The sequence below is a fragment of the Callorhinchus milii genome, unplaced genomic scaffold (genome assembly GCF_018977255.1).
Source record: "Callorhinchus milii isolate IMCB2004 unplaced genomic scaffold, IMCB_Cmil_1.0 Scaffold85, whole genome shotgun sequence".
Classification (NCBI taxonomy): Eukaryota; Metazoa; Chordata; class Chondrichthyes; order Chimaeriformes; family Callorhinchidae; genus Callorhinchus; species Callorhinchus milii.
This window is the reverse complement of record NW_024704826.1, coordinates 95,351-122,213: the sequence shown is the minus strand read 5'-3', so window position 1 is coordinate 122,213 and position 26,863 is coordinate 95,351. Positions and strand designations below refer to the sequence as shown.

The window sequence follows — 26,863 nt, the reverse complement described above, 5'->3', positions numbered from 1 at the left end:
ATGCAGGAAAGTAATCCTGCTTAGGAACTGGATGTGGGTTAGGAAGGACAACTGGGGAGTCACCTGATGCCTTGGTTGCACACAGGTTTGATAAGTGTCAGGGGATAGCCAGGCAAACTTGCTAGAAAAGTAGCTTGATTTGTCCAAGCAGATAACATGAAACAGCTTGCCTCTACAGATGTATGTTAAAGATCTCATAAACTACTGCAAAAGGGAAGTTTCCCCAAGTATCTTGGCCAAGAATTCTCCAGATAAATTGATCCTTAATGGCTGTTTGAGAGAAGGTGCTGTTTGCCAAATTGACTGCTGTATGTTGCTACACTTAACAGTAATTACTGCAAAGCATGTTAGGATGCAATGAAGCACTACAATTTCTGCAAATACAATTTCTTTCTATTCTGCTTCTATTTTATTCAGCTTGCAACAAAAGCAGTACTAATAATTCAGTAGTTATTTAGAGAGGAATACAGAGCTCTCCATAGATCCAATAAAAAAAGTTTAATAATTATAATAATTAAAGCAGAGAAGTTATTTATTTGCCTCAACATGCCTGCACAGCTTCCTGAAAGAGATAATAATAATCGTTGCAATTGATATAGCTCCTTGTCACGTCTTTGAAATGTCAAAAAAAGGGCTTCATACTGTAAAGTGAATTGACTTTATATTCTGGGGCGAAATGCAGCAGCCAATTGCACACAGCAGTATCCCACAAACAGTCGTGGACTCAGTGACCAAATTATTATTTTTTTGAAGGGATTACACCCGGTAAAGCGATCTGTAAATCGACTGACCACCGGGTTCACACTTACTGCTAGGTAACAGAGATGTGTGGAGTAGGGAAACTTGCGTAATATTTCACCCCAGGCCCTCTCGCTTGCGAGGCGAGTGCTCTAACCAATATGCTACACATTTTCCACATTTATAAACTCCTTCATACTCATTTATATAATCCTTCATTTTTTTGTTGTAAATGTTTCTTATTGAAATTGATTCCATGAAATTCAGAGTTGTGTACTTTGAGAATTATAAAACTTGTGCCCCTCGACTTCTCTGCTGTTTTTGACACTGCTGACCTACTCCATCTCCTCAATCAGCCTCATCTTTATCTATCTCTGTGCAACCACATTCTTCTGTTTTAAACCTATTTGATCCATTGCATCTCCTCCAACAATTGCTCTTCCCCTATTGCACGGTCAATCAACCCTCTGTAATTTTATGAGAAAGTTGCCAAATGCCCCACAATTTTGGTTAATATTTCTGCACTATTCTATTGGCCCAAGTTATAACTTTGTCACTCAGGGGCAAGAATGCTACTGACTGAATCAGACTGACTGTCACCTGTGGAAATGGATTACCTGAATGGCCGGAAGAATTTTATATTGTAGAGCCAAAGAGGTATAATAACCAAAGCAAACGGTTCAGTGATGCTTTCTTTGAGACGCTTATCCCTCAAAATAAAACTTGCAAATTCGATAAGGGCCATAAACAGCAGTGTTAGGTATAGCAACCATTCAAGGATTTTCCTGAAAAAACATACAGAAAACAAGATCGTGAAATGGGAACATTTTGGAGCAAGCAGCCTCAAAGTCACCCACCTTTTTCCTTGCAGACACCTCCTCCCTCTTCACATCCCTATCTCTGTATTGAGCACCTCTTCATAATGGCCGATTTTCACTTACATTCCTCCTCCAACATCTTTCAGCCATTGCTTACTCAAACTCTGTAATTCTCTGCCTCAGTTGCTCTGCCTTGTCCATTCCTTGCCCATCTTCAGATCACACCTAAAGACCTTCTTCTTCGCCTGCGCCTGTATTGACCACCCCTCAGCTCAGTGTCGAGCTCCTGTTAAGTACTCTGAGGCACTACCCCATGTGAAGGATGCTATCTGAACGCAAGCTGTTGTTGTTTGTCCCCAGCTCGGGCACCCAGCCAGGATTGTAATACAAACCTGAGAGGTGCATTGCACTGTGTATTGAAATATTATGCATATGGTGCCATCTGATGTTACAAAGCAGAACTACAAGCAAAGGAAAAGAACTGGTACTTTTCTGTGCCTTATCACAATGTTCACAGTAGTGGAGGCTAATGTTTCAGCCACTTTGCACAGTATATCCTTCTACTCCAGGATAATCCTGAAGGCGAAGAACAGCCCCAGGCTTCTGTTTTCTACCACATCCCGACTCCTCCGTCCCCCCCGCCACCCCGCGCAGGTCATCTCCTCCAACCTTCACTGCGAGGAGATGCTGGATTGCCTTGAATCCAAAATCAAGGGAATCCGCTCCTCGGTCACTTCCCCTCCAACATCCACCCACCTCCCACCCCTTCCCTCCCACACTCCGACTCCTACCCATCCTCCCCTACACACTTTCGTACCCGTTTCCCCACTCTGTCACCAAACTCATCCTATCCCTGAAACCCACCACCTGCTCCCTTGACCCCATCCCCACTCCACTCCTTATCTCCCAGCTCCACCTCCTTGCCCCACATATCACAGACATCGTCAACCTGTCCCTCTCCTCTGGCTCTGTTCCCATTCCCTTAAAAACTGCCACCATCACTCCCACCTTGAAAAAATCCTCTCTTGATGCGTCGCAGCTATCAATCTCCGGCCCATCTCCAGCCTCCCCTTCCTGTCCAAGGTCCTGGAATGAGTTGTGGCCTCCCAGCTGCGCTCTTTCCTCTCCACCCATTCATTATTCGAACCCCTTCAGTCGGGTTTCGGTGCTGCCGATAGCACAGAAACTGCCCCGGTCAAGGTCACCAATGTCATCCTGACCACCTGTGACCAGGGCTCCCTCTGCCTCCTCGTCCTCCTCGACCTATCGGCAGCATTCGATACGGTCGACCACGCTATCCTACTCCACCGCTTGTCCTCCCACCTCAACCTTCAAGACCCTGTCCTTGAGGGGTTTAGGTCGTACCTCTCCCACCGTCTTCACTTTGTTTCCACGAACGGCTTTTCCTCCACCCCCCGCACTGTCTCGTGCGGTGTCCCTCAGGGCTCTGTCCTCGGTCCCCTCCTCTTCACCCTCTATATGCTTCCCCTGTGGTGACATCATCCGCAGACATGGGGTTAACTTCCACATGTATGCGGATGGCACCCAACTCTACCTTTCCTCCTCTACCCTCAACTCCACGACCCCCGATGTCCTGACAGCTGTCTGTCCGACATCGAGTCCTGGACGAGAGACAACTTTCTTCAGCTCAACGTGCGAAAAACCGAGGCCCTCCTGATTGGCTCACGTCAGCGCCTCCGCACCTCAGGCGCTGACAGCATCAGCATCCAAGGCTGCACTCTCCACCTCTCAAAGCCGGTCAGGAACATCGGTGTTCTGTTCGACCCTGAGCTGTCCTTTCTCCCTCACATCCGCACCACAACTGGCACCGCCTTCCATCACCTCCGGAACATCGCTAGACTACGGCACTACCTCACCCCTCACGCGGCTGAAACTGGTCCACGCCTTTACCACCTCAAGGCTGGACTATGGGAACTCTCTCCTCGCCGGCCTTCCCGGCCCTCCCTCCACACTGCAGGTCATTCAGAACTCTGCAGCTCGTGTACTGTCCCACACCAGACACCGCGCCATCACTCCCACCCTCGCCCTCGCTCTCACCCTCACCCTCGCCCTCACCCTCACTCGCCTCCACTGGCTCCCCATCCCCCAGAGGATCGAATTCAGGATCCTCACCCTCACCTACAAGGCCATTCCCGGCCTCGCTCCCTCCTACCTCTCCGACCTACTATCTCCCTACCTACCTGCCCGTACCCTCCGTTCCTCTGGCTCTGGTCTGCTCCACGTCCCCCGACCCAACCGCCCTACCATCGGTGGCCGGGCCTTCAGCCTCTCAGCCCCGAGGCTCTGGAACTCTATCCCCCAGTGCCTTCGCCGCTTCCTCCCTTTCCTCCTTCAAGGCCGGTCTCAAGACCTTTCTCTTTGACCGTGCCTTCAGCTCCCCTCTCGACTCTCTACCCATTCCTCGCTCCCTCCCTTCCCTCCCCTCACCCTGACCATTTCCCCCCTCCTCGCTCCCTCCCTTCCATCCCCTCACCATTTCCCCCAATGCTCGCGTCCTGACCCAACTGTACAGCACCTCGGGACGTCCTCCCGACGTGAAAGGCGCTCAAAAATGGAATCTTGTTGTTGTTGTTGTATATTGTACTAACTATCTGTATTAACAGTGCCACTTATATAGTCTGATATAAACAGTGACACCTCTATATAGTCTGATATATAGTCTGAGGTGCAGATTGCAAGAGTAGAGCTTCCCAATGTTTGTCCAACTATGAACACCCTTCCTCTTAGGGCTTGCAGGCTGAATAATAATAATAGCCCTTGCCTTTGGTATAGCGCCTTGCCATGTCTTCTAGATGTCTCAAATATACTGTAAAGTGAATCGACCGTAAATTTTGTAGGCAAAATGCGGCAGCCAATTGCGCACAGCAATATCCCACAAACAGTCATGGATTGAGTGAACAAATTATTATTTTTTGTAATGATTATTACGCCCGGAAACCAATCCACCAATCAACTAGCAACTGGGTTCCTACTTACTGCTGGGTAAACAGAGGCGTGTAGTGAGTAAAGTTGGCCAACATTTCGCCCTGCCGGGAATCGAACCTAGGTCCTCTTACTTGCGAGTTGAATGGGAAAAATCTCTGACCCAGTGACTGTGAACTCACCTGGTTCAAAAACTGAACATCCGAAACCTCCACATGGTTATTCATTGACAACATTCTGTTCCCGAGTGTGCCATCTTGGAGTCAGTTCCGCTCCGAGGGAAACCTTCCCAATTCCCTCCCCTTCCCACCCCCCAAGGATTTGATATTAGTTGTAGTATTCTTGATTTAAATGAATGTATTCCACCAGAAATTAAAACTTACCACAATGTTAAATGATAATAAGGTTTCATGCGGCTCAGTTCTGTTAACTTGTTCTTCAAGTACTCTTGATCCTGTGAAAACAAAGTTCACCCACGTACAAAATACCAACAGACCTAAACACCTTAAGATAACCAGAGTCCTGGGATTAATGTCAAGAGGTATAGAATTGAAAGACAAGGAAGTATTATTAATACTTCACCTTCAAAGCCCTCGATGGTCTTGTTCCCACCTACCTCTGCAACCTCCTAATCCCCTACCAACCTGCCCGCTCCCTCCGCTCAGCGGGCTCCGACCTCATATCCCCTGCCTCTCGCATCCCACCTTTGGCGGGCGGGCGGGCGGGCAGACTTTCTGGCACTCTGCCCCACCCTCTGGAACTCCATCCCGCAGTCCCTCCGCCTCGCCCTTTCCCTTTCGTCCTTCAAGACCCATCTCAAGAACATCTTCTTCAACCCTGCTTTCGATCACGCTGTTTCGCCCCCATGCCTTCCATCCCCCCCATCCCCAACTCCAACCCCCAGCTCGGGTCCGAAACACTGACTGTCTAGCGCCTTGGGACATCTTCCCGACATTAAGGGTGCTATACAAATGCGATTTTGTTGTTGTTGTAATAATAATAATCCTTGATAGAACATCTTCGAGACGTCTGAAAGCGCTGCACAGAATATACTGTAAAGTGAATTGACTGTATTTTCTGTGAGAAACCAGCAGCCAATTGCGCACAGCAGTGACTCACAAACACTCAACTATACCTTGGGCGAAGCTGGATTGCAGTACTTCAGTTCATAAGTAAAAGACTGCTCTTGCTGTTTCTTCCACGTGTTAAACACTCTTTTTATATCAAGGAATCTATAAATGTCCTGAGTAATCATAAAGACAACTTCAAAGATGCAGAAAGCACCATAAAACAAGTAAATCAACACCTGTGTAAAGAAAAGAACATTTCATCACTCTGGAAAATAATAATATAATAATAATTTCTTGCATTTGATACACCACATTGGCCCTTTTTATAGCCTTATCTATCTGAACAAGTATAGCCATTTAAGGATTTGTGAATCTGAATCCCTCACATTCTTCAATAAAGAATTCAGGTTGTTCAGAATTTTTTCCTGTTATCAGAACTACATCATGCTGACCTGAGGGAATTCTGCTCCAATGCAATCTATTTCCACAATGGAATTCCTACATTTCTTTATCAAGTAAAACCCTATCAAGAATTGCCACAATTTAGACCCAACTATTAAATAGCTATTAAATAGCTGGTGCTCAAATAAACTGCTTATGGACATGAGTCCCATTGGACACAAAGAAAGAAAGAAAGAAAGGAAGGAAGGAAGGAAGGAAGGAAGGAAGAAAGGAAGGAAGGAAAATAAAAGGGAGTTTTAGGAGGAACATCTTCACACAATGGGTGATAACAGTGTGGAACTCCCTGCTGGAAACTGTGGTTGAAGCAAAAAGTGTCAATGTACTTTGGAGGAAACTTGATAATAATAATAATCCTTGCATTTGATATAACGCCTTATCACGTTGTTGAGATGTCTCAAAGCGCTTCACTACATATACTGTAAAGTGGATTGCCTGTGTATTTTGTGGGCAAAACGAGATAGCCAATTGCAGACAGCAGCGTCCTGCAAACAGCATGAAGTGAGTGACAAATGTTATTTTAAGGATCTGTTGGCCAAGATACTTGGAGAGAGAAACTCCCTTCTCTCTTTTGGATAATGCCATGGGATCTTTAACAACCATCTGAACTGATTGGGCCTCAATTTAACATCTCATCCTAAGGACGGCACCTTCTACAATGCAATACCCCCTCAGCAATGTACTGAAGTATCAGCTTACACAATGTGAGGTCAAGTCCCAATGTGGGCTTGAACGCTCAACCTTCTGACTCAGAGGGGAGAGTGCCATCACTGCGCCAGGCTGACACCCACAACAACAACAACAACAAGATTCCATTTATTGAGCGCCTTTCACGTCGGGAGGACGTTCCAAGGCGCTGTACAGTTGGGTCAGGACCCGAGCAAAGGGGGAAATGGTCAGGGTGAGGGGAGGGAAGGGAGGGAGCGAGGAGGGGGTAGAGAGTCGAGAAGGGAGCTGAAGGCTCGGTCAAAGAGAAAGGTCTTGAGACCGGCCTTGAAGGAGAAAAGGGAGGAGGCGGCGAAGGCACTGGGGGATAGAGTTCCAGAGCCTCGGGGCTGAGAGGCTGAAGGCCCGACCACCGATAGTAGGGCGGTTGGGGCGGGGGATGTGGAGCAGACCGGAGCCAGAGGAACGGAGGGTACGGGCGGGTAGGTAGGGGGATAGTAGGTCGGAGAGGTAGGAGGGAGCAAGGCCGTGAATGGCCTTGTAGGTGAGGGTGAGGATCTTGAATTCGATTCACAAGTGAACATTCCTAGCCACTTCTCCCTGAAAAAGCTATTTCTTAGCTACCGAACCCTTTGTAGAGCTTTATCCAAGGACATGGTGACTCCGTGCATTTCTACTGAACACTTGTGGACAAGGCAGAGGTTCTTACTTCTGGTGCTGACGGTATCCACTTTGTGACCTTGCCTTGTTTGACTCCCAATTGTCTTTCAAACCCCACATCCATGCTCTGACCCCATCTTTTCCACACATCTGAAACATTGCCCAGCTCTGCCAGTGCCTTTCCCCTCGGGCTGCCAAGATACTAATCCATATAATACCTAGGCTTGACTACCCCAGTACTCTGCTCACTGGACTACCCAGCTCTTTCCTCCAGAACTCCGTTCTCCCGCACTAAGCTCTGGGAAACTATCATCCCCAGCCTCACTCGGCTTCATTGGCTCCCTACCTCCCAGTAGATTGAGTTCAAAATCTTTATTCTCACCTTTAAATTATTCCTATTCAATCTCACTCCACACTTAAAAGATCCCATGGCACTTCTCGAAATCAGTTTCTCTCTCCCGTTGTCCTGCCAACAATCTCCCAAATAAAATAGTCATTCACTTTATGGCTGTTTATGGGATATTGCAAATTGGCTGCTGTGATTTGCCTACAAAATGCACATTTCATAGAATCATAGAATTTTACAGCACAGAAAGAGGCCATTCGGCCCATCGTGCCTGTCGGCTCTTTGAAAGAGCTACCAACTAGTCGAACTCGCCTACTCTTACCCCATAGCCCAGCAAATTTATGTAAATTTACTACATTTTAGTTTATCCTGTAAAGCACTTTGAGACATGCTCCAGAAATGAAAGGTGTTAGATCAAATCTAAGGATTATTATTATTATTAGTATTAATCCAGTCTCAATTTGGAAGTGGTTTCTTTTAAAGAACTGCAGAGAAAAACAGTTCCAAATTAAGACTAAATTTAATAATTTTATTATATTTAAGGCAAAAATAGTGTTACGGGCTAAAACTTTGTGGAAATTCAGACTAATACATTTCCAGATGGAACTATAAGGGACGACTATATGTTTTAGAAAGATTGCGACTACTCGATAGATCAGCATAGTTTTAGCAAAGCAGCTGTTTTGTAATTTCTACTGCATTATATGATGAATGAAGGAAGAACTGTCCTCAAATCTAATGCATGACAACAGAGTGGGGAAAACAGCTGTCTGAACCTCGTTTTCTGGTGCCTTTTCCAATGAACAATGAACTATTATCCTCAAAGTTTCAAATGAATTAAAACCCTTGATTTAATTCTATTATGCTAATGAATTTCAGCCTGTGTGCCTAGGTTTTACACAGAACGTATTCTTCAGAGAACCAGTAAATGGGAAACAAACACACACTTGTAGTACTGTAGTTCAGTGGTTAGAGCATTTGCCTCGCAAGTGAGAGACCTGAGTTATTCCCAGCAGGATGAAACCTTGAGCAAGTGTCCTTACTCCACACTCCTGATAATAATCGCTTAAGTAAAAAATAATAAATTGGTCACTTGAAGCCACAACTGTTTGTGGAGACGCTGCTGTGCACAATTGGCTGCCGCGTTTCACCCACAAATATGCACTCAATTCACTTTACAGTCTATTCTGTGAAGTGCTTTGAGACGTGTAGAAGACGTGAAAAGCGCTATATCAAATGCAAGGATTATTATTATTCTTTATCTGTGATTAAAACAATTTAATTTGATTGTACTGAAAGAGACTCAGGGGCTTTTAAGTATCAATATCTATTCTTTTTTCAAAATATATTAACAACAAAATATTGAATGCAGGCAAATGTGAGGTTTTACATTTTGGGAGGTAAAATAGGAAAACAAATATATAATAATCCTTGCACTTGATATAGCGCCTTATCATGTTTCGAAACATCTGGAAGCGCTTCACAGAATATACTGTAGATTTTGTGAGCGAAATGCGGCAGCCAATGACACACAACAGTGTCCCACAAAGATTGTTGGACTGAGTAACCAATTATTATTAGAAGGAGCAGAAGAGCAAAAGGGCTTAGAGGTTAACAAATATAAATCATTGAAGGTGGGAAAGGTGAACAAAAGTGTCAAGAAAGCAAATAGATTCCTAGATTTTATAACTAATAATAATCCTTGCATTTGGTATAGCGCTTTTCATGTCTTCTAGATGTTTCAAAATGCTTCACAAAATAGACTGTAAAGCGAATTGGCCATATATTTGTGGGCGAAATGCGGCAGCCAATTGTGCACAGCAGCGTCCCACAAACAGTCGTGGATTGAAATGATCAATTTATTATTGTTTTTTTGAGCGATTTTTATCAGGCGTGTGGAGTAAGGAAACTTGCCCAAGATTTCACCCTGACCTACCGGGAATCGAACCCAGGTCTCTCGCTTGCAAAGCAAGTGCTCTAGCCATTGAGCTATAGGACCAAAGGTTATATTATAGAATATAAAAGCAAAGAGGTAATGCTAAGTTGTTAGTTAGACCGCAGTTAGATTAGTGTGTCATTTTGATGATACCAGGGATGAGTGATTTGCTGTGAGTGGAGACTGGAAGAACCAGGGCTTTTCCATTGGAACAAAGAAGGTTGAGGGATGATTGAGGTCTTTAAAATTGAGAGGATTTTGATAGTCAGTAGGAGAAATGACTTCACTGGTCAGTGAGTCAGTGACTACAAGGCATCAGTTTAAGATTGCTAAAACAGCACAGCACAGGAGGCCATTCAGTCCATTTAGTCCCAATCCCCTGCCTTTCTCTCAGACCCATTTATAACTTTTTTCTCTCTTGTCAAATTCATTTTTAAAGCTATTATGGAATCTGGTTCAACCACCATTTCCGTCAGACAATTCATGTCCTAATAAACCTCTGTAGGGAAAAAAATAATCTCCTAATCTCTTTCTTTATTATTTCCATAATGATTTTAAAGAATAATAAAAATAATAATCCTTGTATTTGATATAGGACCTTATCACATCATTGAGATGTCTCAAGAGTTTCACAGAATATACTGTAAAGTGTAGTGACTGTGTATTTTGTGGGCCAAACAAAGCAGCCAATTGCGCACAGCAGTGTCCCACAAACAGTTAATGACTCACCAACCAATTAAGCTTCTCCTTATATAAATCTGAATTTTGAACAGACTCCAAGAATCATTTTAACTTCTGTTATAGTAAAAAAAAGTTCTGGTTTCTCTCGATTCTCCCCACAAGTAACGATTTTTAACCCTGGTATTGTTCAGTACATTCTCTCGGTAAATCTTAATAGCTAGAGTCTCTTTAAGAACTGCGGAAAAATATTTCTCTACACTTTTCAATTGAAACAGCATTGTATAATGGTTTGATTTTAGAGACACGGTGTGGCATTCAATGATAAAGTAGCTAGACTCAAAACAATAGCTTAAATTCATGTAGTAGCACTTCCATAGGGTAATGACTGAGATCCCTTTACAAAATGGGGTCGATCACCAAGCAAAGATGAAGGAGTCAGGGACCATAAGCTTGAAGAGGTAGGATTAAGGCAGAACTTAAACAGGGAGAGAGGGACCAAGATATAAGTGGGGAGTTCCAGGGGTTATCTGAAGGATCGGCAAAGAATGGGTGACTGTTTGTTTTGTAGGCCAACCCAATGGCCAAATTGCGCACAGCAATGTCTCACAAACAACCATGGAGTGAGTGATCGATTTTCTTTCGGGAAATTTTGGCCAGGATAGCAGGAGCAACTCCCTTTTTTCCAAACAGTGGGAACTTTAACGTCCACCTGAACAGGCAGACGAGTCCTCAGTTTAACGTCTCAACCATAGGACAGTACCTCCAACAACGCAGCGCACTCCAACACTGCATTGAAGTGGCAGCTTATACTATGTGAGTTTCAAATCCCCCGACGTGGAGCTTGAACCCAGAAGCTGACTCAGAGGCGAGAGTGTTTCAACTGAGCCTGATACACCAGCTTGATACACTTACAGTGAAATGTCATGACTGTATTTGTAGGAAACTCAGCAGGTAATTTGCACACAGCAATGTTTCACAAACAGCCTTGAATGAATGGCCGATTTTATCTGAGAAATTTGTTGTCGTTGTTGTTGCCAGGACACTGACAGGAATTCCTTCTCTTTTGAATAGTGCCAGAGAAACCATCAATGATGACACTATGACCACGCATATTGGCATGAAATAATTGCCAATTATTTCTAAGGGTCTTTAAACTCTCTAATTTAACAAGTTTTAAATTAAATGATACTTGCCTGCTTGTTTAACTCAATTTTTCTCACGGTGTTTAGGAATATAAACAAAGTCCAGGATGTCACAAATATAAGGTTAGCTACCAGAAGGAGCCACATTTCCATACTGTAAAGAAATATATATTTGAACAATTTTTGAGAAAAAGTTTCAAGATAAAAACACTTTAGGGTTCTAATAGTAACAATTCTGACAGCTTTTTGCCACATACATAAATTATTTGGATGAAGAAATAGAAAGTTTTATATCCAAGTTTGCGGATGGTATTAAGATAGGAGGTTCAGGAAGTAGCGAAGATGGGAATAGGAAGTTACAGAGGGACTTGGACAGATTAAGTGAGTGGGCAAAGATGTGGCAGATGAAGTTCAATGTAGGGAAGTGCGAGGTCATCCACTATGGACCGAAAAAAGATAGGGAATAATAATAATAATAATCCTTGCATTTGATATAGCGCTTTTCACGTCGGGAGGACGTCCCAAAGCGCTTCACAGAACACACTGTAAAGTGAATTGACTGTATATTTGTGGGCGAACGTGGCAGCCAATTGCGCACAGCAATGTCCCACAAACAGTCGTAGATTGAAAATGACCAATTTATTATTGTTTTCGGTTTTTGGAGGGATTATTATTAGGCTCTGTGTGGAGTAAGGAAACTTGCCCAAGGTTTCGCCCTTTCTTAACGGAGAGAAATTAAGAGCTGTAGAGGAGTAAAACGATTTGGGTGTCTATATCCACAAATCACTAAAAACTAGTTCCCAGGTGCAAAACATAATCTCGAGAGGCCTGGAATTGAAAGGGGAAAAAAATGATGCTTCAGCTGTATAGAGCGTTAGTCAAACCCCACCTGGAGACTGCGTTCAGTTTTGGGCACCACAACACAGGAAAGATATATTGGCCTTGGAGGGGGTGCTATGCAGGTTCACCAGAATGTTACCAGGCTAAAAAGGGTTAAGTTACGAGGAAAGGCTGTGTAAACTTGGATTGTATTCCCTCGAGGGGTGATTTGATAGAAGGTTTTAGAATGATAAAGGGATTTGATAGGGTAGATGCAGAAAAGCCATTTCCTATGTTGGGGGAATGCAAAACAAGGGGCATAGTCTTAAAATTAGAACAAAGCATTCAAGAGTGAAATCAGGAGTATTTTTTTCACTCAAAGGGTGGTAGAAATCTGGAATTCTGTCCCCCAAAAGGTCGTGGATGCTGGATCCATCCACACCTTCAAGAAAGAGATTGCCAGATGTTTGGTAGGTCGGGGTATTAAGGGATACGGGGAGAAAGCAGGAAATTGGATTTGACATTCTAGTAAAAATATAGATCAGCCATGATCTAATTAAATGGCGGAACAGGCTCGACCGGCTGAATGATCTACTCCTGTTCCTATGTTCCTATCATGGCTTATGTTGACATCTCAGTTGCTGTTTGAGAGCATCACAACAACAAAAGCAGTTTTATTTGAAAGAAATGGGGTTCACAAGTTTACGTGGTGAAAATGGCCCATTTGAACCCTCTCTTGCAAAATAACTACCCCTCTGACTCTCAAAATTCCTACCCTTCTGATTTTAATAAGTCCTGTTCTCAACCACCCTTTACTGGTAACCTGGTTCCAGTTGTTCACTACCCTCTGCGTAAAAAAATACTTCCTAATGTCTGTCCTGAAATTGCTCCGTGCAACCTATATCTCAGCCCATTCAAAAGTTTTGTTCCGAGTTTAATTTCTCAATGCCATTTAAGCTATGCTTCACTGATCATTCTTTAAAATAAGATTTCCGGTTGTAAAGATCAGGTGAAACAATAACATACATAACAAACATATAAGAAAGAATTTGCATTTTTATAGTGTCTATAACATCAAACGAATCAAAACCTTTTACAGTAACTACTGTGATTATAAGAAATAATCCTTGCATTTGATATAGCGCCTTATCACGATTTCTAGACATCTCAAAGTGCATCACAGAATATAACTGTAAAGTGAATTGACAAAATTTTTGTGTGAAATGCACAACCAATTGCACACAGCAGTGTCCCACAAACAGTCGTGCATTGAAGTGACCTTTATTACTATTATTTATTATTTGAGGAAATTATTACCCCCCGGAGAAGTGATCCACCAATCAACTAATATCCGGGTTCCCACTGACTGCTAGGTAAATAGAGGCGTGTGGAGTAAGGAAACTTGCCCAACATTTCAGCCTGCCAGGAATCGAATCCAGGTATCTCGCTTGCCAGGTGAGTGCTCTAACTACTGAGCTACAGGAATCCAGATGTGTAATATTGAGTTTTTGTAGGTAAACAAGCACACAGCACAATTAATCTGGACACTGTGGTTGGATCTTTAATAAGCTACTGAATAAATCAGATAGGATTTTGCTTTAAAAGAAGACAAAACCGTTGCATTTGAAACCCTTATTCACGCATTCATTACATCGAGGCTTGAATATGCAAACTTGTTTGTCGGCCTCCCCAACTCTTCCCTCCAAAGGCTGCAGATTATCCAGAACCCTGCAGCCCGTGTCCTCTCCCGCACCAGGCTCCATGACCCTATCACCCACATCCTCACCCAACTCCACTGGCTTCCCATCACACAGAAGATACAGTTCAAGATCCTGGTCCTCACCTTCAAAGCCCTCCATGGTCTTGCTCCCCCCCCACCTCTGCGACCTCCTTACCCTCTACCATCCTGCTCGGTCCCTTCGCTCAGCGGGCTCTGACCTGCTTCACGTCCCCCGCCTTGCCAGACCCATTGGTGGGCAGGCCTTCTGCTACTCTGCCCCAACCCTCTGGAACTCCATCCCGCAGTTTCTCCACCTCGCCCCCTCCCTTGCCCCCTTCAAGACCCATCTCAAGACCCTCCTCATCGACCGTGCTTTCGATCACCCTGCTTTCTCCCCTGCCCTCCACCCTCCTCAATCCTGTACTTTGTGTAAAAAAAAAACTTCCTTTGAGATGCCCAGAAGATGTGTTAAGGCACTATATTAAATGCAAGGATTATTATTTATTATTACGCAGGAATTACTGTAAAAGGTTTTCCCCAGCTCAGGTCCATAACTCTGTCTGTCCAGCAGCTTTAAAGGTGTCTGTCCAACGAGAAAGCCGCTATACAAATGTAATTTTATTGTTGACGTTGAATGATATGATCATTTTCCGCAACATTCATCATTTTAATATAATTAAAAGCAAAGAAAATGGCATTAAATCAGAATGCTTCAGAAACTGAGGTGAGCCTGAGACTGTAAAACCTTTCTAAAACAATAATCTGCATTGCAACATAGGACCAGAAGACAATTCAGCCCATGCTACACCAGTGTATGAGACCATGGCAAAAGATTTATTCTATTTCCAATTCTCTTCTCCATACCCCTTAATACCCTTACGTCTTAAGCATCCACCCACCACCCATCCATCCATCCATCCATCTATCCATCTATCTCTCTCTCCCTTTAAATAAACTCAATTGAGATTACATTCTTCTGAGTATGGGAAATGTAGTCCACATTCTCACAAGCCTATGTGTGAAGAAATCTTTTGATCTCCCTTCTAACTCTAATATTATCTCTAATATTAAGCTCACGTCACTTTGTTATGGATTCCTCAAGCGAAGGGAAGAGTCATAGGTGACATATACTTACACTCCATAAATTTTCCACTTGATATTCACAAACTTTTGAACAATGGGATGTTTTGCTAGGTTGTATAATTCATATTGGACAATAAATTGCATCTAGTTGAATAAAAAATAATTTATTTCAAAGTGAGAAAACCCAAAGACAGGATTGAGTATTGCAATTTCTTCAATGTCAAGTATCTCTCAGCCAACATTTGACTTCTGACATGTTTTTGGTTAGTTTCATAATTTCTAACACTTAAAAATACACCAGCGTTTTTCTACTAGAGGCAGCACAGTCTGTCACTAGAGGGACACAAATTTCTTAGCTCGACCAGGAGAGCTTAGCTCAGGTTGGTATCAGCCAAGGCTATGGGAGTGTTGAGTGTACTTTGGGGTAACTGCTGGAGTTTAGCCAGACAAAACAGTGCAGTTTGCCATTGCAGCTACTGGGAAGCTTCCTGCTGGTTGTCTAGCTAGGCTATCCTGCTCATCAGGACTGTGGGTTGTAAAGATAACAAGAGGTAGGAAGGATGAATCTCTGCTCCCAGTGGCCAGTATGCTATCTTCCCAGGCCTGGTTGGTTGGTCATCAATAGCCTGTCTGGCTCAAGTCCCAGAACATCAAGACAGAGGATTGACTCACTTCCAATATTTCATTACTAGGCACATCAACTTGAAGCCAACTCAGTCCCACAGACTTCTCTAGCCTCTCTCCCAAGGAGGATGGTCACTAGTGGATCATTGGACATGTTTAAACCTTTGCTCAGTGGATAGCAACCAGCAGGAACTCCGCACAAGCTACTTATATACAGCATAATTCACCAAGAGAGCATTACTATCGTCCTCCTACCCTCAGCACTAGCATCTCCCTACCTCTTGTTGGTCAGCTGGATGTCTGACACATGCAGAAACCATACTTTAAGAGCATCTAAATCAGACTGAGATCCACATGTGCCACCTACCCATGGAAATTTTCCTGTGTTCAGAATAGAGCGTGGATTCTCACAAGATCAGGTTTTGTTTGGATGAAAAAACCTGTTCGCCCAACAAATCTCATCCCTTAGAACACCCACCCTTCCGTCCACTATCACTACATCAAGCTGCTTTTTAAATGAGTCCAGTGTCCTGGCAACCCTGGGATACACCTCATTTATCTATTCTAGAGAGTATTAGGCACAGGAGCTCCATTGATACCATACTGTCACGTGTTCAAAAAATTGGTTCCATGTTTATGGTCAGTGATATCCTTGGCACAATCACTCGTAGCACAACGCATACCAAGGGTTAACTCCTTTGTTAGTTTACACCAGCATTAAATAAGGAACGTTATGTATTTTACCCCCAACGAAACATACTCGTTAGTGCTAATGAATCCGCAATACACATATCAAAGTCAAACCATCTGTCAAGTGCTTATGCAAACAATCTCTTTGAAGCAAAAGTTCCACCCTGCGTTTGATATATTTCAAAAGAATAGCTGGACAAGCAGCGGGAAAGCTTGCTGGATAGCAACATCAATGGTAAGCTATGCGGTTTTAGCTGGTTAAACTCCAGCAGCAACCGCAATGCACACTCTCGAGTCCGCAAGCCTTGGCTCCTGCCAACCTGTGCCTAACACTTTCTGGAATTAGGCAAGCAGGATGCATCCTTCCAGGGAGAGAGCGCATTCAATTCCAACAATCTGTCTGGGATTTCCATGTGTAGGTGGGATGTATGGAATTCTCAGCTTGGTTTGGAGACTCTGAAGCCTGGTGAACATCCACATGTGTTAGACACCCAGCTGACCACCACCAAAAATTCAAAAGAATTAGTGACAATTCAACATATTTGTTAGATTGTACTCACAGGTCTCCTGGAATAAACCCCTTGTAATGCTGTTTAAAAGAGGGAGAAAAAATTAATTTCTAGTTTCTGAATCAATTTGCTTAAAACGGAAATTAACCTATATATGCAGCATTGTATTATTATAATAATCCTTTGATATAGCGCCTGTAGCATCTGGGTGGACATGACAGCCAATTTGCACACAGCAATTTGTCTGATCTGCATTCCAGTTGTTCCAGCTGCCTCACACGTCAGTAAATACCATGTAAAAGAGCTCTTTCTCCCTTCAGGATTCGCTGATCCTCACCTCAAATTCTAAATGAGGACCCGCTCATTCTTTACGTGTCCACCACCTGTTCTTCCCAGTCTTCAGCCAATGAATTTTTAATTGAATAAACTTGTATTCATGATACCATAGTAACCTCAAATTGTAGTTATTATTGGCTGCATATTAGGGTCACAATTGAAACCAGATGTCAGAATTGAACCAAAGTATAAAGAGCTGATAGTTTGGTATTCATGTAATTTAGACCTGTTTATGGTCTGCCTCACTGCTCTTCTCTAGGGCCTGGGTGGTCCTCTCGTGGCACATAACAGATCGGTGTGCAATACTCTCAGCGTACCCTGACCAGAGCACAGTACAGCCTGGAATCTTGTTGTTCTGATTTGATAATTTAGCACAGCTGCTTCCACATAGGGAGCATTCAGTGAACTAATCCTCTCGGTCTCTCTCTATGTCCTACTTGGCAAGTTCTGTCCCATCCAATTGAGTGCTTGTATCTCCTATATTTGCTTCCTATCTGCAATACTTAGCTTATATCTATCATGAATGTGCTCATGATTATGACAAGTAATGTCAGAGTTACTTTGTACGTTCTTAATTGCTTACTCTGATTTTACAGTACAACAACAAACAACAAAATTACATTTATAGAGCCCCTTTCACGTCGGAAGGACATCTCAAAGTCAAGTGTCAGGATCTGAGCATGGGGGAGAGGTGGTGTAGAGGTGACGGAAGGCAGAGAGAGGTGGGAGCGAGACCAAAGGCACGGTCGAAGAAAAGGGCATTGAGACCGGCCTTGAAGGAGGCAAGGGAGGAAGCAAGGCAAAGGGATCGTGGGATGGAGTTCCAGAGTGTGGGGGCAGAGAGACTGAAAGCCCAGCCACTGGTGGTAGGGCAGGTCGGGCAGGCCAGAGCCCGCTGAACGGAGGGAGTGGGCAGGTTGGTAGGGAGTCCGCAGGTCAGAGGGGTAGGAGGGGGCAAAGCCATGGATGGCCTTCAAGGTGAGGACGAGGATCTTGACCTCGATCCTCTGAGGGATGGGGAGCCAGTGGAGTCAGGCAAGGGTGGGAGTGATGGGGTCACGGAGCCTGGTACGTGAGAGTACACGAGCTGCAGAGGTTTGGATGATCTGCAACTTGTGAAGGGAAGAGTTGAGAAGGCCAATGAGGGAGTTCCCGTAATCGAACCTTGATGTGACGTTCCCGTAATTGAGCCTTGATGTATAGTAATAATACTGTTACTTTGAGCAGAAGGCCCAGCAGGGTCAGGAGTGAGAATGCTGTTAAGGAATTTGGTGAGAGTGGGAATTCTTCAGGAAGAGAAAGACCAGAGAGCAAGAGTGAACTCTTTCATTCAGCAGAAGAGTGTAAAATCTTTCTTGAGGTAGACGCATCCGTATACTTAAGCAGGTAAACAAGTCAATTGGCAGTTAATCATAGGCGAGATGTTGGAGATTAATAAATTTGCTGAACAATGGAAACTGGAACAGAGAGACCTGGGGGTTCATATAAGTAAATCCTTGAAGGTGGCAGGACAGGTAGATAAAGCTGTTTAAAAAAAAAAGAATATGGGATACTAACTTTATAAATAGGGGCATAGAATACAAAAATCAGGAGGTTATGATAAAACACTGGTTAGGCTTTAGCTAGAGACTGTTCAGTTCTGGGCACCACACTTTAGGAAGGATGTCAAGGCATTGGAGACAGTGCAAAGGAGATTTACCAGGATGGTACCAGGAATGAGGGGCCTCAGTTATCAGGAGAGACTAGAGAAGCGAGGATTATTCTCCTTGGAGCAGAGAAGTTTAAGAGGAGACTTAAGACAAGTTTTCAAAATTATGAGATTTGATAGGGTGAACAAGGAGAAACTATTTCCACTGATGGGTAGGTCAGTTACCCGAGGACACCAATTCTAATAGCTGTTAAAAGAAACAGAGAGGAGGTGAGGAGAAGTTTCTTCACACAGCGAGTTGTTCACATCTAGAATGCACTGGTTAGGCCTCAGTAAGAATACTGCGCCCAGTTCTGGGCACCGCACTATAGGAAGGATGTTAAGGCATTGGAAAGGGTGCAGAGGCGATTTACGAGGATGGTACCAGGAATGAGGGGCCGTGATGATGAGGAAAGGCTGGAAAGGTGAGGATTATTCTCATTGAAGCAGAGAAGGTTACGAGGACCTAATAGAGGTTTTCAAAATCAAGAGGGGATTTGATGGGTTAGAAAGGGAAAAACTGTTCCCACTGGTGGGTGTTGGTGACTCGAGGTCACAGATTCAAAATAGTCTCTAAAAGAAGCCGAGTGGAGGGGAGAAGAAATTTTTTCACGCAGTGAGTTGTTCAAATCTGGAACCGTGGGGGAGTGGGATTGATTTGGATAGCTCTTTTCATGGAGCCGGCACAGACACTATGAGCCGAATAGCCTCCTTCTGTGCTGTATAATACAAGCTTTCATTACATGCTTTCATTACATCAAGGCTTGACTATGCAAACTCATTGCTTGTCGGCCTCCCCAACTCCGCCCTCCATAGACTCTGCATCCAGAACTCTGCAGCCCGCATCCTCTCCCGCACCACACTCCGTGACCCTATCACCCCCATCCTCGCCTGACTCCTCTGGTTTTCTATTACACAGAAGATACAGTTCAAGATCCTGGTCCTCACCTTCAAAGCCTTCCATGGTCTTGCTCCCCACCACCTCTGGACCTCCTAACCCCATACCATCCTGCTCACTCCCTCCGCTCAGTGGGATCCGACCTGCTTCACGTCCCCACCTCGCTCACCCCACCATTGGCGGGCGGGCCTTCTGCCACTCTACTCCCACTCTCTGGAACTCCATCCCGCGGTCCCTCAGCCACGCCCCCTTCCTTGTCTCTTCAAGACCCATCTCAAAATCCTCCTCTTTATCCGCGCTTTCGATCTCCCTGCTTCCTCCCCTACCCTCCACCTTCCCCGAACTCAACCCCCAGCTCAGGTACAAAACTCTATCTGTCCAGCGCCTTGAGATATCCTCCTGATGTGAAAGGCACTATACAAATGTAATTTTGTTGTTGTTGTAAGATTCTATGAACTGGGTGCTTTTGTTTGAGTCCTATATAAAGGGGAAGGCTTGCAAGAGCCCAGCAACGTGAGAAGGAAACTGAGTGAGATGGAATAGAGTGAGAAATCTGTTAAGGAATTTAGTGAGAGTGGGAATTTGCATAATTATACAATAATATAAAATATATCTGGGAATATGGCAGGGGCAGAACAGGAAAGGGGCGGGCCAGTGCAGAAATCCCCTGATAGTGTGGCACTCACAAACCGGTTCTGTGCTGAATACTGGTGAGGGTGATGACCTCTGGGGAGTGGAGGTAAAAGCAAATGAATGCACAAGGGGACACAGGGAAGAGTGTCAATGCAATTGGCATTGGGGAAACAATGGTGAAAGAAGTAGTCAGGAGTTTCTGCAACCAAGGAACCCTGGCGCTAGAGAGGCAACATACCATGCTCTCACATTGTATGTTGCCTCTCTAGCGCCAGGGTTCAAGACATCATGGAACGGCTGCAAAACATTCTATTGGGGGAATGGGAACATTCAGAAGTCATGGTCCATGTTGAGATCCATGACCTAGGGGAAAAAAAGGGCTGAGATCCTACAGGGAGAGTATCAGAAGCTAGGGAAAAAGCTAAAGAGTAGGACCTCAAAGTGATCTCCCAGTGACTTGTGCAAGTGAGTATCAAAACAGCAGATCAAACCGTGAGCGCATGGCTGGAGAAATGGTGCAGAAAGGAGGGCTTCAGGTTCCTGGATTATTGGGACCAGTTATAATAATAATAATAATCCTTGCATTTGATATAGCGCTTTTCACGTCGGGAGGACGTTCCAAAGCGCTTCACAGAATATAATGTAAAGTGAATTGACTGTACATTTGTGGGCGAACGCAGCAGCCAATTGCGCACAGCAATGTCCCACAAACAGTCGTAGATTGAAAATGACCAATTTATTATTTTTGGGGGTTTTGGAGGGATTATTATTAGGCTTATGGAGTAAGAAAACTTGCCCAAGGTTTCACCCTGCCTGGAATTAAACTCAGGTCTCTTGCTCAGTTCTGGGGCAGGTGGGATCTGTACAAGGTGGATGGGTTACACCTGAACAGGGCTGAGATCAACGTCCTCGCAGGGAGGTTAACTCGTGGTGTAAGGGTTCAAACTAATTTCGAGGGGGGGAAGGAAATCAGGATGTAGGATCAGAGAGGACAAACAAGTTACATAGAGAGCTGGGAGAGATGAATAGCGACTTAATAAGGAATAATCCAGAAAAAAGAGGGGTTAGATGGGGGAGAAATGCAGAGCAAACTCAATCGGTCTTGGAGTGCATGTGCGGAAATGCACGGAGTATGACAAATCAGATTGGTGATCTGCACCTCAAGTTGCCACTTGGGGTTATGATGTAGTGGCAATAACGGAGACCTGGCTCAAACAAGGACAGGAATCGGATCTGAATATTCCTGGTCTCAATGTATTCAGGAGGGATAGGGAAGGAAAAAAAGGAGTGGAGGTGGCGATATTGATTAAAGACGTAGTTACGGCACCATGTGTTAGAGGGTCCAAAAACAGAATCTATTTGGTTAGGAGCAGAAAAGGAGCTGTTACCCTGTTGGGTGTATTAGAGTATTAAATACAGTTTTAGTTCCCACTTTAGGAAGGCCAACAGGGGGACATAGAGAAGAGGTTTATTAGGAAAATACACTAGGAGTGGTTTGACCTATGACTTAGTGAAGGAACTAGGTTTATTTTTCAATAGAAAGTTAGAGAGACCTGATAGAAATTTTCAAAATTATGAAGGATTTTGATAATCAATAGGGAGAAAATATTTCCACTAGTTATTGAGTCAGTGACCAGAGGGCATGAATATAAGATACCTAAGCTAGGAAGTTGTTAATTTGGAGATTTTTTTATACAGAGAGTTGCTTCTAGATGCAGTGATCGAGGCATGATTCATATTAGCTTTCAAGGGAGAATGAGATAGCAATCTAAAGAGAAGTAATCTGCAGGGATAAGGGGAAGAAGGCACTTTGGATCATTTTTCTCATCCTTCCAGATTACCCACCTTCACATCACAGCATCAAGCTGTTTTTTTTACGAGTCCTTGAACAAAAGCTGGCCATTTTAACTTCCCGTGCTAAAACAACGGCTGACTTCATCATTAGGAAGGGACACTTGCAGTGGCCTGGTCATGTTTCCCTTCAGCACACAAGTAAATTCAAACTGTTTCAGATCATAATCACAGCATTTCAAGAACAACAAATTTGAAGTGTGATGATGGGATTTGAGGCGCTTTTAAGTATGCCAAAACCACATTAAAACAATGCTCCATTGTATTGAGGAGAGCCCACAGATGCCAAGTATGGCTCTGTTAACAATTCTGAATATGGGAAACACATTTGCTTAAATCCAATTTGTTGAAACCACCGCAATGTCCGCTGACTCCTTAAACATGTCAATGGACATGTTTATTCAACATAAACTCCCTTGTCTCTCCAAATACCTTGAAGTATAGATCATCTAACCATGAAGACACATTTTCACTACCAAATACAGGCAATCTTGTCTAGAACTTACACTTGTTGTAAATCGGCTCTAAACATTTGAGATAATAGTATGATCGTTGAGTAGTAGGATTATGATAAATAAGTTTGTCCAAGCATTCCTCAGCCTGTAGTAGGAAGCACAGTGCAGATCAACATGTTACTTCTGTTTTTTATAAATAATAATGTTTGCATTTGTTATAGCACCTTATCATGTTGAAACTATTCAAAATGCTTTCTATAGTAACTGGCGCTGACAGCATTGCCATCCATGGTTGCACACTCCACCTTGCTAAGCCAGTCCCGAACCTTGGGGTCTTGTTTGACCCTTAACTATCCTTTCTATTCCACATTCGCACCATGACCCGCTCTGCCTTCCCCCACCTCCGCAATGTCGCCGGACTCCGACACTGCCTCACACCACAGGCCCCCGAAACCCTCATACACGCCTTCATTTCACTGAGGCTCGACTATGCAAACTTACTGCTTGTGGCCTCCCCAACTCCTCTCTCCACAGGCTGCAGATCATCCAGAACTCTGCAGCCCGTGTCCTCTCCCGCACCAGGCTCTGTGACCCTATCACCCCCATCCTCGCCCAACTCCACTGACTTCTCATCACACAGAGGATACAATTCAAGATCCTGGTCTTCACCTTCAATACCCTGCAGTCTTGTCCCCCCTACCTCTCCAACCTCCTAACCCCATACCATCCTGCTCACTACCTCCACTCAGTGGGCTCCGGCCTGCTTCACATCCCCCGCCTTGCTCACCCCACTATTGGCGGGTGGGCCTTCTGCCACTCTGCACCCACCCTCTGGAACTCCATCCCACAGTCCCTCCATCTCGCTCCCTCGCCACCTTCAAGACCCACCTCAAGACCTTTCTCTTCGACCATGCTTTCGATTCTCCGCTTCTCCCCTGCCCTCCACCCTCCCCCACCTCGATTCCCAGTTCGGGTCCGTAACTCTGTCTGTCCAGCACCTTGGGACATCCTCCCGACGTGAAAGGCACTATATAAATGTAATTTTGTTGTTGTTGTAACTGTGTGTTGTAAGTGAACATGGCAGCCAGTTTGCGCACTGCAACATCAGTTAGCAACACTCTATCCTGATGGTTTAAGTTATGGGTTGAAACCCCACATTGAGGACTTCAGTTCACAGCTTAAGCTGACACTCCAACATTGGGGAGCATTGCATTGCTGGATCTATTGCCCTTCAGATAAGATGTTAAAAAGGTAGATGCTTGCCTTTTCAGGTATTCACTAAACTTCCAAAGATACCATTCAAAAAGAGAAGAGAAGTATCTTGGCAAACAATGCTCCAGATAAAATAGGTTGTTAACTTCCAGGTTCTTAGTAGTTCTTTGCCATGTTTAAAATGATTACTGTGATTGCCAAAAAAGTCACTACAATTGACAGTAATTACTCTGAATTGTTTTGAGATGTAAAGGGGCTATAAAAATGCAAATTTTTATTTAAAATACCTAATCCAGTTCCTGATAAGATACTGAAGAATAACAACTAGCATTTATACAGACCTTCATGCAGGATAGTGTCCCAGAGAGCTGTACAGAGGCGGGTTCAGACACCAAGCAAGGGAGAAGGAGGAGGTGACCATAATGGTCAAAGAAGTAAGACTTCAGGTGACTGAAGATAGATAAGGGAAATAGAGGGATTGAGGCAATGTAAATGTAAATTTTCCACAAGATATTATGGGATAAGATTTTACCTAGTTTTAGATTTACTCGATCAACTGAGAATTTTAGGGTGTGCAGAATTTGTCAAATTATTGAATTTAGTTTTAACTTTGAAGCCAGTTTTCTGCAGTTCCTGAAAGAACTTATATTAAGTCAGATTCAAAATTAAAAAATGTTTCTATTAATTTCACAAATTCTATGTGTTGTATATTATCTTACACCTTGATATGTTACATTAATGGAGTAAATCTAGACTATTGGAATTTCTACCCATATGTCTGTATACACTTTCAAAAGGCATAATTTTGCTTTGAAAAAAGGGCATCATTAATTTCTTACCACATCAGGCATGTTCATTATCATTAGTGACAGAATGGATTGGCCTGAAGCATCAACTGTTCGAAAATCTACATTGTACTGCAGAAGCAGTCTGGTTGCCTTGGTGTGACCTGAAAAAAAGTAATGACACATATTCATTACAAGAAAACAATTGAATATTGGAGAACCATGTTAAAACTTCAGAGGAGCCAGAGTGAATGAACTTTATAATAATAATAATCCTTGCATTTGATATAGCACTTTTCACGTCGGGAGGACGTCCCAAAGCGCTTCACAGAACACATTGTAAAGTGAATTGACTGTACATTTGTGGGCGAACGCGGCAGCCAATTGCGCACAGCAATGTCCCACAAACAGTCGTGGATTGAAAATGACCAATTTATTATTGTTTTGTTTTGGAGGGATTATTATTAGGCTCTGTGTGGAGTAAGGAAACTTGCCCAAGGTTTCGCCCTGACCGGCCTGGAATTGAACTCAGGTCTCTCGCTTGCAAAGCGAGTGCTCTAACCACTGAGCTACAGGACTCCACAAACCTTAAACTGTTCAGACTCCATTCCCCTTCTAATTGTACATTGCCTCACTGAAAACTACAACATACAATAGTTCGAGGCCATTCAACTCTTTGTATTCATCGGCAGATCTGGCTGGACCTTATCAAATCTTACCACTCCGCCCTCGCCTTCACTAAATCGTCATTTTTGGAGGCCAAGGACACCCCCGACTCCTCGCCTCCATTACCAACTGGCTCCTCTGCCCATTCTCTCATCCTCTTCTCCAACACCAACTGTGAGGCAATGCTGGACTTCCCCGAAACCAAAGTCGAGGGGATCTACTTAGCTGCCTCTGCCATTCCGTTTAATAATAATAATAATAATCCTTGCATTTGATATAGCGCTTTTCACGTCGGGAGGACGTCCCAAAGCGCTTCACAGAGTACACTGTAAAGTGAATTGACTGTATATTTGTGGGCAAACGCGGCAGCCAATTGCGCACAGCAATGTCCCACAAACAGTCGTAGATTGAAAATGACCAATTTATTATTGCTTTTGGTTTTGGAGGAATTATTATTAGGCTCTGTGTGGAGTAAGGAAACTTGCCCAAGGTTTCGCCCTCTGCCTGGAATTGAACTCAGGTCTCTCACTTGCAAAGCGAGTGCTCTAACCACTGAGCGACAGGACTCCACTAACCTCTCCCTACTCCCCCTCACACCACAACCCTTACCCACCCCTCCCTCCACACCTACGAACCTGTCTCGCACTCCTCTCTCACCACCACTATGAAATCGACCACCTGCTCCCTCAACCCCATTCCTATCCCTCTCCTTACCCTCCCAGCTCCAACTCCTTGCCCCTCTATTCACAGACATCATAAATCTCTCCCTATCCACTGGCACTGTTCCCACATATAAAAAAACAGCCGTTATCACTCCTATCCTTAAAAAACTTTCCCTGAACCCATACTCTCAAACTACCGCCCCATCTCCAACTTCCCTTTCCTCTCCAAGGTCCTGGAATGAATCATTGCTACCCAGCTTCGCTCCTTACTCTCCTGCCAATCCCTTCACGAACCCCTCCGATCGGGTTTCCGTGCCATCCAAAGCACAGAAACATCTTTGGTCAAAGTGACCAACTAGATTTTGTCCATCTGTGGCCAGGGCTCCCTCCGCCTCTTCATTTTCCTTAACCTTTCCGCTGCCTTCGATACCATTGTCCACTCTAACCTCCTCCACTGCCTCTCTTTTCACCTCAACCTTCATGGTTGTCCTTGAATGGTTCAGCTCGTACCTCTCACACCGTCTCCACTTCATCTCTAAATGGTTTCTCCTCTAGCCCCTCCTCTCGTCTCGTGCAGTGTTACTCATGGCTGTGTCCTTGGTCCCCTCCTCTTCAATATTTATGTGCTTCTGTATCAATCTCCCAGGATTCTCACTCCACCTTACTGAACTCGTATGTTTCCCTGGTGTTCTGTTTGACTCTCAACTCTACTCCAAACACTACTCTGGTATTTGACCAAAGTCGCCTTCTTCCATCTCTGGAATATCACTTGCC

The 26,863-nt window shown here is 44.1% G+C and overlaps 1 protein-coding gene across 1 annotated transcript in view; it reads right to left on the bottom strand.

Moving 5' to 3' along the window:
• Window positions 1-26,863, bottom strand: part of LOC103188515 — a 49,682-nt gene that overhangs the window by 15,416 nt on the left and 7,403 nt on the right. The window contains exons 6-13 of the mRNA XM_042345727.1: window positions 24,816-24,925; window positions 22,816-22,909; window positions 16,956-16,984; window positions 15,134-15,225; window positions 11,511-11,613; window positions 5,635-5,805; window positions 4,883-4,953; window positions 1,356-1,523 (exon numbers count right to left, since the gene is read on the bottom strand). Of these exons, the coding sequence (XP_042201661.1) occupies window positions 1,356-1,523; window positions 4,883-4,953; window positions 5,635-5,805; window positions 11,511-11,613; window positions 15,134-15,225; window positions 16,956-16,984; window positions 22,816-22,909; window positions 24,816-24,925 (838 nt within the window). The remainder of the gene's footprint in view (window positions 1-1,355; window positions 1,524-4,882; window positions 4,954-5,634; window positions 5,806-11,510; window positions 11,614-15,133; window positions 15,226-16,955; window positions 16,985-22,815; window positions 22,910-24,815; window positions 24,926-26,863) is intronic.